At 38.8% G+C, this 16,613-nt stretch overlaps 1 protein-coding gene across 1 annotated transcript in view; it reads left to right on the top strand.

The window, feature by feature from the left end:
• The window catches only part of tsku (tsukushi small leucine rich proteoglycan homolog (Xenopus laevis)), a 10,175-nt gene extending 474 nt beyond the window's left edge, over window positions 1–9,701 (top strand). Inside the window, exons 2-3 of the mRNA XM_008425998.2 lie at window positions 5,107–5,418; window positions 6,684–9,701. Coding sequence (XP_008424220.1) covers window positions 5,113–5,418; window positions 6,684–7,424 — 1,047 coding nt within the window. The 5' untranslated portion in view covers window positions 5,107–5,112 and the 3' untranslated portion in view covers window positions 7,425–9,701. The remainder of the gene's footprint in view (window positions 1–5,106; window positions 5,419–6,683) is intronic.
• The last annotated feature ends 6,912 nt before the right edge of the window (window positions 9,702–16,613 follow it).

The following is a 16,613-nucleotide window of genomic DNA, read 5'->3' as shown; positions in this document are numbered from 1 at the left end:
CTTTGCCTCAGCAATCACCGCTGGTTGTCCCGACAGGGCTGACCACGCTGAAATCATTGCATCACAGAGAAAACAGACGACGAAAGAGGGGAAAATGCAACTTTTTTGATCTGATTGAAGAGTTGTGATGCACGCGCAGGGCGGAGAGGACGCGCAGCTGCGATGACAGCTATGGAGGGGGGCGGGGCTCACAGTAACAGTACCGAGAGGAGAAACATGCCTAGGATATGGTGGCTGGAGATGTTTCAGATCCCAGAGCTTTGCCACGTACGGGCTGCAGGAAATTTGATCTCCCGAGGTGCCCGCGCTCGTACCCGCCTCCCCTGTTTAACGCACCGGGCCAGCGGCGTGCTGGTTCGCTGTGGGCTGATGCAGACACAGCTGCGGGAGTTTACTTACACTTAATTAGGCCCGTAAAGAAACTTCAGATCTGACGTTTGGATCTAGAGTGAAGAGTTTGCTTGTGGTTAGGCCAACTGCTGGGCTTACCACAGAGGAGCGTGGAAGTACAATCTTCTTTAATGATGAGACCAATGTTCCACAATTAAAACTGATTTTAGCATGTGCTGACCCCGTGTCGTGAAGGGGGATTTTTTTTTGGAAATAATGAGACGACAGCAATTTCATTGGGTCGTTTTGTAACAGCTTGTATAAAATAAGTCAGTGTACTTATAGCAACTAAATATAACGGAACTGTGCTCGCATAAAGTAAAGCAAAATTTACTTCTGATTTAGGCATGTCACCATAACAAATTTTGCTTGATGATAAATTGTTCCAGCAATTATTGAGACCATTTTCAAGCAATACATTGATAATATAATGCAAGTTTTCCCTCTCAAAGACCAATAAACATTAATTTTGTACAGAACACTCAACACTGGAACTGTAAGAGATTTTAAATATCCAAAATAAAACAAAGCAACCAGAAAACAATAAATAAAATGGAAATAAAATCCACTTACAATTGAAGTCATAAATAAAATTAATTATGATGTCTCTAAAGAAAAGTGCCCTTCAAAAAATATTAATCACTGGAAATTATGAAGGTCATTTCAATTGATCAATTGTTAATTACAACAGGCTAACTTCTGGACAGACCTGCTGCACTTGAACAGACTGTTTACTACTAAATAACCCGACCAGTTTATGATCTGTCTTCATTACTTTAGTACTTTGTTGACTTTTTTTTCATTTTTACTGTCTGTACAAGCAGGGACAAAGCTACTCTAGTAAACTGAATTTATTACATAATAAATACATGGTGTACCCTTTCATTTTAAACCATTTTCTGAGTTGGAAGAAAGGTACATTTCATCAGTTGATGGCTGCTTCAGAGAATATTTTTCAGTTGGCACAGTTTTTTTTCTTCCTTAACTCTACAGTGGCATTCTGCTTTCATTAATTTTAAAAAAATTATAATTAGTACACAGAGTAGCTACCTAGCATAATGTGGTTTTAGACCAGAGCAGCTAGTGCTAATAACCAATTGGTATTTTGATTACTTGAATAGCTGTACGGTAACTACTCAGTCCTTATAGTTGCTTTTAGACTTTTGAGGTCATCCTAACTTTGTCCTACTAAATCTTGTATCATGTTATCCAGCTCTGCAGCGATAGTTGATCCAAAGATGTACATCAAGCACTTCTCTCTGTATATTACCCACCATCTTTATTGCTGTTGTTGGGCAATGTCACTGGCAGTTATGTGGCTCAGTTGGCTATCGACCAACTGTTATGCAATCGTAACGTTCCAGAGGCGGTGGGAAAACCAACACGAAGATCACTAACGCAGTTCCAGAAGCCCTGGCAGGCCTCACAGCCATTTGGTTTTTATGCTTGAACTTACTAAAACTAATGTGTACAACTTAGAAAGAATGGCAAATTTTGTAACCTTCAGGAAGTTTCATTTTAGTTTTAACCTTTTACATGTTGACTTTCTATGAACTTTCAAGGTCTACGTATTGTTTATCTTAAGGCGAACTTCAAGTCTCACTCTAGCCATTAGAAAACCTTCAGGAAATGTGCCCTGCAGCTTTCCTGAAGGTTATCTTCACATTTCACTGCATAATCATATGGGAACCTTCAGAGAATGTTCCCTAAAGGACCCATGAAGTTCCTCAGTAAATTTAACAACTACCATAACTTTTCACAGTTTCAATCTAAAAAGTTTCTCTTTAAACACCAATAGCACAGTATTAAGATTAGTACTGCATCTAATTTTTATAAGAAAGGATTGGTATAAAGTTTGAGTATGATGAGTCCCCTTGCCTGTGAGTTTACAGAGAGCATTCATCTTTCAGGATGAGGCTTTCCATTCTTAATTGTTTCAAAACACTCGAGAACCGGGGAGTTAATTTAAAATCCCTGCCGTCTCCTCCGCTTCATGCATTCATTTGGGTTAAAGGGATTAGGGTGGCATCCATCTTCTAATTACACACTCATCATGCCTTCAACTTGAAGATTAAATTGGGACGGAGCGGTCCCGGTGACACAGAGGATGCATCAGAGCGCTGAAGATGGTTGATGAAGAAACCGAGCGCCGGATAAGTGTTAAAGTAGGTGCAAATGAAAGAGTCAAACAGACGTCTGGGTTTGAAGCTCCTCTCTGCACCCTGCTCTAGATGGGCGCTGGGTTCTTTATCTTTAACCATCACCACATTGTCACAGAAATAAAGGAGGCAGCTGATGGGGAATCTTTTGGCTTTAGATAAGAGAAAACCCTTATCTGTGTTTTCCCCTTGCGGGGGGAAAATACTTTAAACACCAATAGCACAAATGTAACACTGCTGTGACTTCTGACACACTTAATCTGATCTAACCGATGATATACTTTAATTGTCAGATTACTACGCTGATGACTTCTAAACTTTGCATGTAGTTGTGAGATGATCAGTTGAGATTTAAAAATAACTCCAACTTTAGGTAAAATGAATAAATAAAAAGTTTTTAGGAGCCAACAGATGTTGCTTTGCTGCTTTCGCTTGAATAATAAAGCCACAAAGAGACTTGTGAAGTTGTCTGAGGGTGTGTTCGCAACCCTTTGCTGGTTTCCTACCCGGGGGGGGGGGGGGGGGTGTTTCATCCTGTTGTCGCTCAAGGCTAATTGCACCAGTAGAATCTGTTCCTCTTGAAGGGAGTTCGAGTTTATGTGGGATTTACTGCCGAGGATCTGTGGGGGAACGCAAGGTCAGAAAAGTTCAACCTTCACTCAGGGTGAAGGAGAATGAAGAAAACAGTACTAAAGTTCACCATCCTTGAAGACCAGCGTAATTATTATGATCAGTTATAGTACTGTAATAAACGCATTTACTCCCTTACACACTTTAATCTGTGTTTGCTTTGCTTATGTTTCACAATTTCAAATGGATGACTGAAGCCAGGGTCACTTGGATAGCTTTGTTTCCCCTCAATATACACTTTCTATAGAAATGTTAGGGATGCACCGACATTAAAATTCAGGCTGATATATTTGACGCCTTGGAAAAGAAAGCGACCATACAGCTTCAGTTAAACTCGACACAGTCCTGCACTGTCGCATGACCAACCTCCTCTCCTCCCCTTCTGGAAACAAATGGCCAAAACATAGAAATAAATAGCGACTGTTAATATTAGTCTAGTTTTATTCATTGGATCAATATGTTAAGAAATTACTTTAAATATTAGCTGTTAATATTAGTTGATACCGATGTTGGTGTTGATATACCATGCATCAATGGAAAACAAAATTTCTTTGTCAAATATAAAATTTATTTCATCTGAAAAATTGAAGAGTGAGAAAATAAACAAAATTTTTGTCTCATTTTGCCACATATTCGGTTATTTTTTACTTTCCTAGAGTTAATCCATTTCTGTTCGGTCAAACACTGCACCTGCAGTGACGTAAACCTTCATGTAGAGCACACCTCAACACACTTTTCTCATAGATAAGTGTCTTGCTGAAGTTGTAATAAGCCTTTATGTGAGTCAAGGCGGGATGGAGATAAATGGTCTAAAGCAAGGCTGCACAAAGGTGAAGGGATTAAAGGCAAGGCACTTAAAAACCAGTCTGTGCAACACAATGCTCCTAAATGACCGGGGCGTCTTACATAAGATGAGGCAAGCACACCTCACCTTTGACGTATTTCTGATAACAATTGTAACCTGAGCAGCATTAATTTTTATGTTTGTTTTGGAAAGACGAAACAAGCCGTTACTCTACTGAGGAAGTGAGAGTGGTTGTTTTGAAGATGGAGTACTTTAAGGCTTTCAGGACAAGAACAAGTAAAAATCCTGCAGTTTTCTCAGTGGTAGTGGTGGGCTGGAGACGGAATGATAATTGCAACCTGGTCTCGCATGATTCAATTAAAAGCTGTAATGTAAATTGTCATGCAGCTGTGATGCAGTAGAACTGTGGAACGTGTCTTTTTAACGTGCGTTCTCTGCTGTATCACCACCCAGTTGACCTAAAAGTGACTGTGCATATTTACATGTTACACAACTTTCAACCTCTGTCCAGTATTATACTTGCGCATGTGTGTGTGTGTGTGTGTGTGTGCAAAGGTTACTTAAGGGGAGCTGCATGAGTGAGCTCTTTTCAGATGGACAGAGCACCAGCAGGAGAAGGGTATGATAGTTTGCTTTAGTTATTTTTATGATTTTTAAATTTCTATTTGCATAATGTTACATTTGTGCAATCCGTTTTTTTTTTTTTTTCTAGTTTTACAATAAAAGAAAAATTTACAATACCCTTAAATCTGAACTTTGTGCTCATTGTAGTGCGTAGACCTAGAATGTGCAAATGAACTCATTGATCAGAGAAATTAGGTCGCACCCGTTGGGAGGCGGATAAGGAGGAAAAATGGGACTCCTCCATTTACACAAATAAAAGCTTTAAGTCTTTTTTTTTTAATTATTATTTTATTTTACAAAAGCCTTGCATATAGCATTTGTAGATCCCACAGAAAATCTAAAGTTACTGAACAGCTGTGGTTTGTTTGAACAAGCTGTTCTGATCTAATCGAAGCTGTGCAGTTTTTTTTAGTGAGTGATGGTGTTTCTGGTATAAATATATGTGAGGCTCTTTTGAAAAGGTCCCACATGTAATTTATTCACTGTCTTTCTCTTCAGAGCATAATGGCACTGCTCTTGTGGGTCAGCCTGTCGCTGCTGCTCGCTGTCCAGTCCGGTGCGGTCAGGAACTGCCACCCCAGCTGTCACTGTGAGGTGGAAAGCTTCGGGCTGTTCGACAGCTTCAGCCTGACCAGGGTGGACTGCAGAGGCATGGGCCCCAGCGTCTCCATGCCCATTGCCATCCCTTTGGACACCGCTCACCTGGACCTGTCGTCCAATGATATGGGCCCTCTCAGCGATGCCATGTTAGCCGGTCCAGGCTACACCACGCTAATTAGTTTGGACCTCAGCAGCAACAAAATTACTACGGTTGGTGGTTCGACAAACTTCAAATTGTATTTATAATAGTTACTCTATGCAGCATATTTTTTGTTTAGTGTTTGAAATTTAAAAAACAAAAAATTCTTATTAATAGCGGCCTTTATTGATCAATTAATTTGACATTTTTAGCATTTTCAAAATTACATAAAAAAATGACGTAGCTTTTCTTATTAAACATTTTTATAGAGTACAAAAACTGAGAATGGACTGATGCAGTCCCATGCATTGTATTTGTACTCCAGGCAACACAGTTTTACATGATTTGCGTCATAGTAATTTTTAGTACATAATGCAAATGTTTTCAACTTTTCACACCGATTTTAAAGAGAGACTGTGTTGATTGCTGCAGCTCTCTGTGTCATGTGACCTGCTCTGTGTGCTGCACTCAGACAGCAGTCTGTGAAGAGAGCAGCTGAAACGACAGCCATTAAATTTGAATAAAGAAGGAGTTTTAATTGCACACAAACGGAATTGCATCAAGAAATTTTACGAGCAGACTTATCAGTAAGAGAGCAAACATGCTAGTCTTAGCGTATTTAACAGTCAAAGGTAATTTTAAGTATTTAATATTAACTCTTTGGCTTTCTGTAATTTTCACCTCTTAAGTCTGGTTCTGCTGGAGATTTCCTCCTGTAGGAAGGAATTGGTTGCTCTTCATTGTTGCTACATGCTTGCTAGTGGAAAAACTCAATTCATCCTGATGGGCTTCCTTGGGTAACGTTTTACCTACTGGGCTCAAATGGTCAGTATATTATATGATATATGACCACTTCGTACTCTTCTATAAGTAAGATAAAATTGGGCTGCATGTTATTGGATCTGACTGTTGGAGTGAACAGGACATATTTGACCTAAATTTGGATTAATTCAATATAACTGATCCATTTGTGACATGAAGTGACTTGAGATTGCATATTATGAAGACTGTTATTATGACAGACACTCATGAGTAAATTTTAGTTGCCTGTCTTATTTAGTGGAGTTTTTCTGCCACTTTGCAGTCATTTTAACATCTTGTCACCTCTACATGCTGTTATGAAAAAGACAATTGTTAATTATTGTATAACCTACTTGAATCCTATTTGAAATCGTAAATGGCAATTTAGATATTTAAAAAAAGTTGTCCATCTTGATCAAAAACACAAATATATATATATATATATATATATATATAAAATATTTAGATGCAGGAACATTAGAAAATTTTTCTTCCCCATATTTACTGTATATCTGTCCTCTTGTCTGATTCCCAGGTTAGCCCCAGTGCATTGTCCAAGCTGCGATACCTGGAGAGTTTGGATCTGAGCTACAACAATCTGGAGAGTCTGTCTCCAAGCTCTTTCTCTGGCCTCCCTCTAGCCGAGGTGGACCTCAGTCACAACAGTTTCCAGGAGTTTGACATGGCTGTGTTCGCTGCTAAAGTGAACGGTGAACCAGTCACCGTGGATCTGTCCCATAACAAGCTTGTGTCAGTCTCTGCCACCTTGCATGGAAGAGCTTTACATATTCAGAATGTCAATTTGTCAGTGAACCAGCTGGTTAACGTACCGAGCATGGCGGGACTTCCGCTGAGGTACCTAAATCTGGACGCTAACCCAATCCTAAAAATCAAGAAGGGAGCCTTTGCTCAGCTGAAAGATTTGGTGTATTTATCCCTCAGTGGCCTCGATGAACTTCATGAAATTGAGCCGCATAGCTTCAGCGATCTTCAGAACCTGCAGGTTCTGGACCTCTCGAATAACTCAAAACTTAAGAATCTAAGCCCTGCAGTCTTCTGTGGACTAGACTCTCTGCAGGAGCTCAACTTGTCTGGCTCTGGTGTGACTTCTTTGCCAACTAACATGTTGAGCCACCTTCCCAGCATCAAGAGTATCACTCTCGGACAAAGCATCCACTGCTGGAGGACGCAAAAACAGGGACAGTTCCACCGTCAGATGGGGCAGGTCCAGCATAACGAGGAGCTGCACTGTAACGTAGACGGCATTGTGTTGTGAGACCGGGCCTCAGGAAATGAACCACTCCTATCATTCACGACTGCAGGGCTGAGGCTCGTCTGCTCTGATATGTAAAACAGTCTGAGTCGCTCTCGCTCAGTTAAATCTGTTCCTTGGTGATACTGTGGATCATACCTTATCATTTTTATGTAGCTTTGAAAAAACTCTGGACACTTTATAATGCTTGCTGTATTTTAACAGGGCAGGCCAACTTCTTCAGTGATTTAATACATTTCACATTTTAAACTCATAAAAAAACCCCACCATGAATTCATTTTAACATGTTGGAGTCACATCTTTCACTTCATGGTCTTAAGATCTACTTGAACTTAGTCCTAATGTGGTATTTTCTTTAATATTGTACTTATACTAGTCAGAAATTGATGGACATTGTTACCATTTAACCACTATGAGTTCTCATAAGACTTTGAATGTCTGGGTGAGGGGGACGATTTTGAACTTGACTAGACATTTTGTTTTTCTATATGCTGTGTTCAATTTACCTCGGATTTCAGAACTTAAATTATTTTTGTCACAATAATGGAGCTAACCTATTCTAGCTAGAAGCCAAAAACCAGGCTGGCCGCTATAAGCAATACAAGACATACAAACGCATTTCTCTTTATTCTATGCCTTTCAAAACAAAATAAACACACAAATGCAAATCATACACTACTGGTAAAATATAAAACATCCAAAGTGGAAATACACCTTTTTGTTCCTGCTACTTTCAAAATATCTTCTGTTCCCAACAGCCATGTTGGGTCTGAATTTGGTATTTACAACTCAGAAATCCTGACATCCGAGGACAAATTGAATGCATCATTTGATTGAAGTTACCACCAGACCTTAATATCTTATCTTGGTTTAGCTTAGCAGTTATTTTAGCTTAATCTTTCTGGTTGGTTTAATCTACAATAGGTAATGTCTGAAAGGTTGTCCGCTTTTCGTCTTACCCTGTTGAGCCTTAAAGCAGCAATGCACAGTGTTTTGGGATATCTATTGTATAAAAATCTTTAAAATTAAGAAAAAAAAAAAGATCAGCGGTGGTGTTCTATCCTTACAACGAACAATGTTGTTCCTTGTTTGTACTGTGACCCGGGCAAATTTACAGGATCTGACTGATAAGTAAGTTCAGTCAGGTGTCACTCTGCTGGTTGAGGTTGATGTTTTGGTTCCCAATTATTCCAGTTTACATGCTGAACTGTTAAACTACTAAACACCACATTGTAAGTCACTTTGGATGAAGACCTTCCTCTAAATGAATGTACGTTATTGAATGTAATATAACAGTTGCAGTCTATTTCAAGACTTTGACTAAACCCTGCAGTAGGCACCGTCAGCATAAGATCAGTTTGATAACCTCGTGTTAAGCTACTACAAAGCCTAGTATTTGTGCGAAAAATTCAAACACAGATGTTACGCAAGATAACTTGAACATTAATTTAACAAACACCCTCCAAATTCAGTCGTGACTTTCAAGTGCTGGTTTTGCAGGAGAAAATTGGGAACCGGCCCGTGAATATACTGCATCCTAATTGAATCTGTTTCTTCTCCAACAAATTAATCAATCAAATGATTCCAGCTTTTTTTTTTTTTAAGTCTAATTTTATTTCAACTTTGACCAGAATTCAGTCAAATCTCAAAATTGAACAGGTTGCATGCTCAAAGCTCTGGCACTTTCTCAAACATCCTGTTAAAATGAATTATTTCAAATCTTAATGTTTTTTTTAAATTGTAACACTTTAAACTGTGTAGCATTTATTTCAAGCCTCACAAGCTGCCTTTTGTATTTTTCCCCAACAAATACTCTAGATTTAATGACCAAAACTTTTTTGCTTTGTTTAAAGTCCATGTTCTCTGACCTTTTCATTACTTCGCCACTGTTCTTATTGATCTTACCCTTTTTTCCACTGAGATAGCACAGCAGGAGTAAACAAGGTCAGAAGTAGTTGACCAAAAGTAAGCCTTGATTTACTCTCATGCTCTTTAGTGAAATTGGACCACTAACAGTTTATCACATTTTCTGTATACAAGTTATTTTTGTTTTGTGTGTTGATGCACATGTGTGAACTTGCCTTGATATTCCTTTTGCATTAAGAGGAGAATCGGTCTCAAGAACGCTTGTGGAGACTGGAATCTGCCTTCAAACTGTCCACTTTACTGAAAACGTTTTAGTTTAAAGATCTATATTTGTATGAATGTAAGTAAACTGTACATAACCATATTAATATGTAAATCTTATGTGTAATAAATTGACCCCTCTCACACTGTGAACTCAGTGACTCGTCTGATTCATATCCCGTGTCACGTCCAAACGGGCAACAATCGCTAGGCGACTTGACTGAGGAAAAAAAAACACAAGTTCAAAATAAAACCACGGTTTGGAAAATGTGGGACTGTCTGCACTGAAGTCAACATTTTCCTGGAGTTCCAGCACTGTGTGATTTCGTGTCTGCAGAGGTTTGAATCACACCAGGGTGTGGTTTTCTGGTGGTGTGAGGCACGGCAAGAAACTCGGATCTCAGCAGAGTTGTTTTAAATTGTGTTTAAAGAAACGCTGTATAGTGATGTGAGACTTGAGGTTCTGCTGGTTATCATACTGGACTACACACGGTGTCTTGGCAAAGTGATTGGGAAGACCAGCAGAGAAAAGGGAAAACTGGGGGGAGAGGGGGGGGGGGTTAGGTGGATATCAGACACAGCAGCTAACAGGCATCCTGTGTGTCCTTGGCAATGAGTACAGTGTTTGCTTTGTAAGGATGAGGAAATTTGTTCTTTTTCTTTCTTCTAAGCTCTCAGAATCTGCCAAAACAACAAGCTGATCCAAGGGGTTTTCGGCTATTGCATCAGAATGTAGGTGTACTTGTTGCATCCTGAAAATAAGGGTTTCAGATATTAAACGTGTTGACAAAGCCTGAATCCTTGCAGTTTTCTTCAGTATGTTTGACTGTAACTGCAATTCTCCTGTAGTCAGTGTAGGCCTGACAGAACGCCTTCAGAATACTGATCCTATGCTCAAAATACTTCCAGATGTTTGTGTGATTTTTTTATTTTTTATGTCTCTCTTTTAAAACAATGGCTTGTTTAAAGCCAAGAAACCAGAACCCAGCAGCCTTTAGAATGGGATTGGTTTCTTTTAACATTAAACAAAAAAATAAAAAATAAAGCTTCATAGAGACCCTTTTTAGTTTACACTTACTCCAATTTTCTCAAGGCAGTTTGTTCCTCAGGTAAACTGCTTGCTATGGGATCATGTATTCTTTTCAGTTTTCATTCAACATTTCTTGTTCGAGCTTCAACCTCACCTAACTCAAACTTGTAGCAGATAACAGACACTGACAGGATTTTTCCTCTTGCAAATAATTAAAAATGCTCGTGGTAATGGAATGATCTTCAGGCAAACAATGAATAAACTGCTTGGGCATGAAAATAAACAAGGAAGTTTCGGTTAACAGCTTTCTAAAAATAGCGTTGGTTAGAGATCTCAATGTCCTGATTTCAAGTGTAAATAACTTTGTCTGAGAATCTATGCGTGACTGCTCAGTTATTTTTCCTCTCCTGTGTGCCTCAGCCATGCAGCTGATCTCACCCAACCAGAACTAAATATCACAAAAATCAGCTAAACTTATTAAATAAAATACTATGTTTAGATCATCTTTTGCGATTTGTAAATTGCAGATGTTTGGCTCTCACCAATTACTAATTGATACATTTTCATACAATACAATTCTTGACATGAATCCATCCTATTTTCTGGATCTGAGCACAATTTGGTCACTTCCTTTTTAGCCTATAATAACCAGTTACCACCCCAAACAGAGATGCAATGCAAAACACAAACTGCAGGGGAGATTTGGATAAAGATGCCGTTATTTCTGGATGTTATAGTCTACAAACACCTCAGTTGTTACCTCCTAAAACTTGACTGACATTAACACTGATCCTGTTTATCATAAGATTTTCACTTCCCTATTTTTTGCTCAGTTCCTTTTTTCAGTTTTTTTTTTCCTCAGATTTGCCGTTTACACCTTTGCTCTGCATGGGCCAGTTTAGGCAACACAAGTCCAGCAAGTTTTTGGATCGGATTGCTACAGGTAGAAATCTTTTATGATCCAGGTTTACACAACTATTACGTGCCTGGACTAATAAAACAAAAAAAAAAAACTAGACAAAGAAATATTTTGAAATCAGGCTGGAGGCATAAGTTCAAAAACATTTTTGCTTCCACATGTTACAATGCACAGCTGAAAATCTTTTTTTTTTTTTTTACAGTTCTCTCTTGGACAGTCTCCCTGTTAACTGACTAGTTCAAATCCAGTAAAGATACCAAGTGGCTGAAAGCTTTAAAACTGCATGCATACGTATATAATTTAATAGCACAATTTGAAAAGCTCAGGTTCAAGGAAAGAGACTGCACACCTGAAATCAAAGCCAAAAATAGCTGCTGTGAAAAATGCTTGACATTGTCAAATAATTATTAAATGTGCTCAAATTAAGTAAACTTAAGTTTGCTGCTATTATAGATGTCTATTCATCAAAGCAAGGTAGGCAGATTAAAAACAAGAGGAGAAGTAAAAATGTTCCTTATAGATTCCTAGAGAAATTTTGGCTTCAGAAGTTGCTAACAATGGCAGGGTTGTGTAATTAGACTGTTTGCCAAACTGCTGCCACCGGAGGGGTGGGGGCTGCATTTCCCACAGGAGTAAAGGAGCAGACATACCCAAACATGTTCTGTTACCTTGTCTTTCTTTTGTTTTCTCAAGGATCAAAGACTTTTGCAACATAAAACGTGTCTTGACAGACAAAATCTGACATCCAGAAGATGTTTCATTCATAAGATGTTACAAAAACATTTTGAATAAGAGGTTTGATTTCCTGACTGATTGCATATTTCTGGGGTTTTATGTGACAGACTGACACAAAGTAGAACATAGCTGTGAAGAGGAATGAAACTGAAACACAGTTTAAAATATTGTAATGGATTCTAACATTATCAAATAAACAGCATGAAGAACAAGAAGCAGTGCAGACAGGTCAGAAATAATGTTATAGATAAGCTTAAAGCAGGGCTGTGAAACAAAACAATATCTCTGGCCAAATCTAGAGGAGCTGCAAAGATCCTTAACCTCGGTTGCAAAATCTGTCAACACAGTTATTAGTTGTGCACACCATAGATATGGTTTTATTTTTGAAGCGAGTCAAAAAAAAAGCCGATGTTAAAAAATAAAAAATAAAACCTGCAAGAAATCCTGTTTGCTTTTTGCCACAAGCCAGAACAGATCAAACGAGGCCAAAATGGAATATGGAAAATGGAAAATGGAATTGAATGGTTGTATACATGCATGCAAAATACTGTGAGGAAAATTAACAAATCAGCCTGAGCATATGATGATCGTCATAAAACATGGTGGTGGCAACGTCACGCTGTGGGCTGCTTATCTTTATCAACGAGGGTGATCAGTCGAGGAGAAGCCCCACAGAAAATCTGCTAAGAGGCTGGAAAAGATTTGAGCGTGGAGTGGAAGTTCACCTTCCAGAAGGATTATGGAGCAGATCTACAAAGTAATAGCTTAAATGAAGCATAAGCATGTGGTAGGACGGCCTAGCCAAAGTTCTGACCCAAATTCAAGAGAGAACAATACAACAAGAAAGTTACTCCACACGTGTAACTTTTGTGATTACCTCTGTAATCACAAAAAATGTATTCTACTTGTTTCGAGGGGGTTCAATGCAAAAGCGTGCCACTCTGCATTTGAGCATGGATTTGCTGCAGTGCAGAAAACGTGAGCACAGAACTTGAAAGGTAATGGATTGCTTTTATGTGGTGACCCAGTAGTAAGATGTAATTAATTCAAAGTTGAGGGAAGCTTTGGGTTGTGTATAATTTGTCCAGACAAGTAGAACCAGGATGTCTTTATTAAACACACTGTTCCTGCCTGAGCAGATATCAGACAAATGTGTTGTGACTTCCTGAAAAGATCCACTGGAGAAAGCAGCCATTTGAGAAGCGAATTCATCTTCCTTCAACCCTGAGCTCCAACTGCCACTGAAACTGTGCAGTCGTAGTTTTTTTTCTGCAAAATACAACACAATGAAGGGAAAAAGTTAAACTGTTGTGTTCTTTCTTTAAATGCCGCTGTGCTCAAACTCAGTGAACTGCGGGGCAGCACAGAGGTTTTGTTTGTCACAAAAACAATGGATCAGGTCAGATTGTTATGGAGCACAAAGATTCAATTGTGTTTTTCTCTAAGCCACTGTTGCCTTCAAAGTTTGTATTTCTGCAGAAAATGACCAGTTTGGCTTTTATAGCTGCAGCAGTCTTGGTGTAAAACTGACTTCTACACCAGAAACAATGTTTTGTTATTTTTAACTATTCAATGCAGAAATGTTTTTGTCATTCATATGCTAACAAGAAGTATTTGGCATTGTGTGAACAAGCAGTACTGTCAGCAAACACTAGAGGAACAAAAATGATTAGTGTTAAAGGATGAAAGGAATATTTGGTAGAAACATTAATCCATTCATCCATGACTAGAGTTGCTTTTTCTTGTACTGCTTAGAGAGGATGCAACCTGAAAATCTCCCATTGGTTTCCATGATGATTCGGAGCCCAAGAGCTCAGGCATCATTCCAGGTTCAACATGTCTGAGTCAACTGTGAGCTCTGTTCACAAAACTGTCCAAGTGGATCTCACCCACAGACATCCAAAGGTAATAAATAAAGAAATCTAACCAGAAAGTAGATATACAAAAAAGTTTATCAAACAAATTTTTCCTCCCCTGCATGAAAAGGGAGGAAAAAGACATTATTAGCTTTCTAATAATGTTCTCCCAGCCTTTGACAAGACCGACATTGGATCTCTGGTGAACCATTCTCTGAAATCTGTGCTGCTGACAGTTATCTGGGTTTGTACACCACTGTACCAATCAATAGCTGCAGAATCAGCTTTTCTAGATTCAAGGGTTAATCTGCACAGAGGTTGACCCCCTTCAGTCAAGCATGGCTTCGTTAATGAAACAGCATGCAGGAGCATGACAAGAAAAAGAAAAGCCCTGCAGTAAACAAGCTGAACATTAGGGAAGGAAATAAGACGGTTGCACACTGAGCACCACAAACACCCAAGATTCTTCTTTTACTTGCGAATGTTAAAATGCACTTGTGCAAACAGTAGCCATTGGCACCATAAAACAGCTTGTGTGCCACACAATTGCTAAAGATGAATTTGTTATGAGGTGTGTGCATGCTTGTTAGTTCCCACCAAGAAACCACGTCTCTCTGCCCCACACGGTTTGCTTACATTCTGAACATGCAGCTCAGCAAAGGTAGAGCGGGGGTCTTGCGTAACTTTGTTCCTGGTGGTGGTCTGGGAGTGGAGGTTCCCAGAGGAAACGGGCTATATCCTGAGCTCGCTGCCCTCCCTGTTGTTCTCCTCCATCTGGTTTCCATCAAGAGCTCCTGCTCTGCAAAGCTTTTCTCTTTATTCTCTCCCACTTTCGTTTTTTTTTCTTTTTTTTTCTGACCGGCCTCGGAACACATTTTATTTATTTGTTTGTTACAAAAGCCTCTGAGACAGAGGTAAAAATGGAGTTATGGCAGATCTACAAATGAAATAAGAATGAAACAGTGAATAATAATAAAAAAAACAATTGACTAAAATGTTAATATTGGAATTAAAGATTTGTGGAGACGTACCTTTTGCAGGTTTATCCAAGTCTGAATGCTAAAATCCAGATCATTGCAGCCACAGTCATCCTGGTTCAAGTTTTAGTTTCATGACCATCAGCAGGATTTAAAGCATACCTGTCTCTGTAAACCCTCCAGAACAGTAAGACTTTAAAATTCAGAGTCAATTATCTCCTCATAATCCCTAATTTATGATTTCTTTTTGTCTGTGAGCGGCTTACAGTAATATGTTCTGACTGGTGCAGAGAGCAGGACAAGGTGTCCAGCTGGGGCTCTAATGAGATAAAAAGAGCGAAGCTGACTTTAACTATAAAATCACCTTAAAAGACTGAAAAATTATGTTGTTTTTTTGTTTATAGGTTTTTCTGTTTCCTGGCCAATTTTTTTGAATGTCTTCCACAGTTCATGGGTTTGAGCGAACCACGAATGAGCATGTCAGAACATGTCTGTAAACCTGGAAAAACGGGAACATGCCTTTTTTAGGTTCCATTGATAAATGAGGGCTTCAGACTGAGCAGCAGCTCGATTTCTCTGGCTGCTGACATTCAACCTTCAACAAGATGCAAACACTACAATAGAGCTGGAGGAGGAGAGATTTTACAAACAGCTTTTCTCTAAAACAGTTTCCAGAGTCTCACACCAAAAGCATATCATATTTACCAAGGTCAACTTTTCAGATATTTTGTGTATGTTTCTGGCAGAACAGTGATGAACAAACAGAATTTGTGATCTGTTGACGCAGCAAAAAAAAAAAAAAAAAAAAAAAAAAAAAAACCTTACAAAAAAAGAAAGAAAATAGCCGAATGATGTGATTGCTTCACTGCTCTCTAATTACATCCACATGACTGAGCCTGTGGATTAGGCTTCTTGGTTCAGGAAACACTATTTCCTGGACTTTGACGCAAGGTCTTTGGCCAGTTTTTTCTTTAGTGGACGCAAATGAAAACTATCTTAAATCATCTCACGTATGTCCTTCAACGAGGTCTTTTTAATTGTCTCAGTCACCACATAGATACTATTTACTGAGGTGGTTAGTGTTCAGGTAAGGTAATACACATTCAATTATAAAATGATGACTTAGTAAAATAAAAAACTTTTCTCAGCCTTTTTTTCTGCTGAAAGTGCATACGTTGAATTATTGTTTGGCTTGAAATGCTTTATAATTTAGAAGTCTGAGTGAGAAATCCTGGGAATGATGAAAGCGTTTTATGATCACTGGTATTATATATGACTGTCAATTAACCTCTCCCAAAATTTACTGAGGGACTCTGACCGGATCAGGAGCGTCTTCCTACAGGATGGCGGCTGTTCTCAAACTGCAGATTGGATCGCCCTCTTGTGGTAACATCGTGCAAATGAATTTATTGAAAATCTACTATTATTAAGAGAGCTGTTGTAAAGGACTCTTCTGCTTGTTCTGCTTTGTGTGCACTGAGCTAGTCAAACTAAATGTGTGCAACATTTATCCAAGCATAATTTATTGGTAGTGCATCTGTTGTATAA

The sequence above is a fragment of the Poecilia reticulata genome, linkage group LG13 (genome assembly GCF_000633615.1).
Source record: "Poecilia reticulata strain Guanapo linkage group LG13, Guppy_female_1.0+MT, whole genome shotgun sequence".
Taxonomy (NCBI): domain Eukaryota; kingdom Metazoa; phylum Chordata; class Actinopteri; order Cyprinodontiformes; family Poeciliidae; genus Poecilia; species Poecilia reticulata.
Note: the sequence above shows the minus strand (reverse complement) of the source record. Positions and strands in the feature narration are given on the sequence as shown.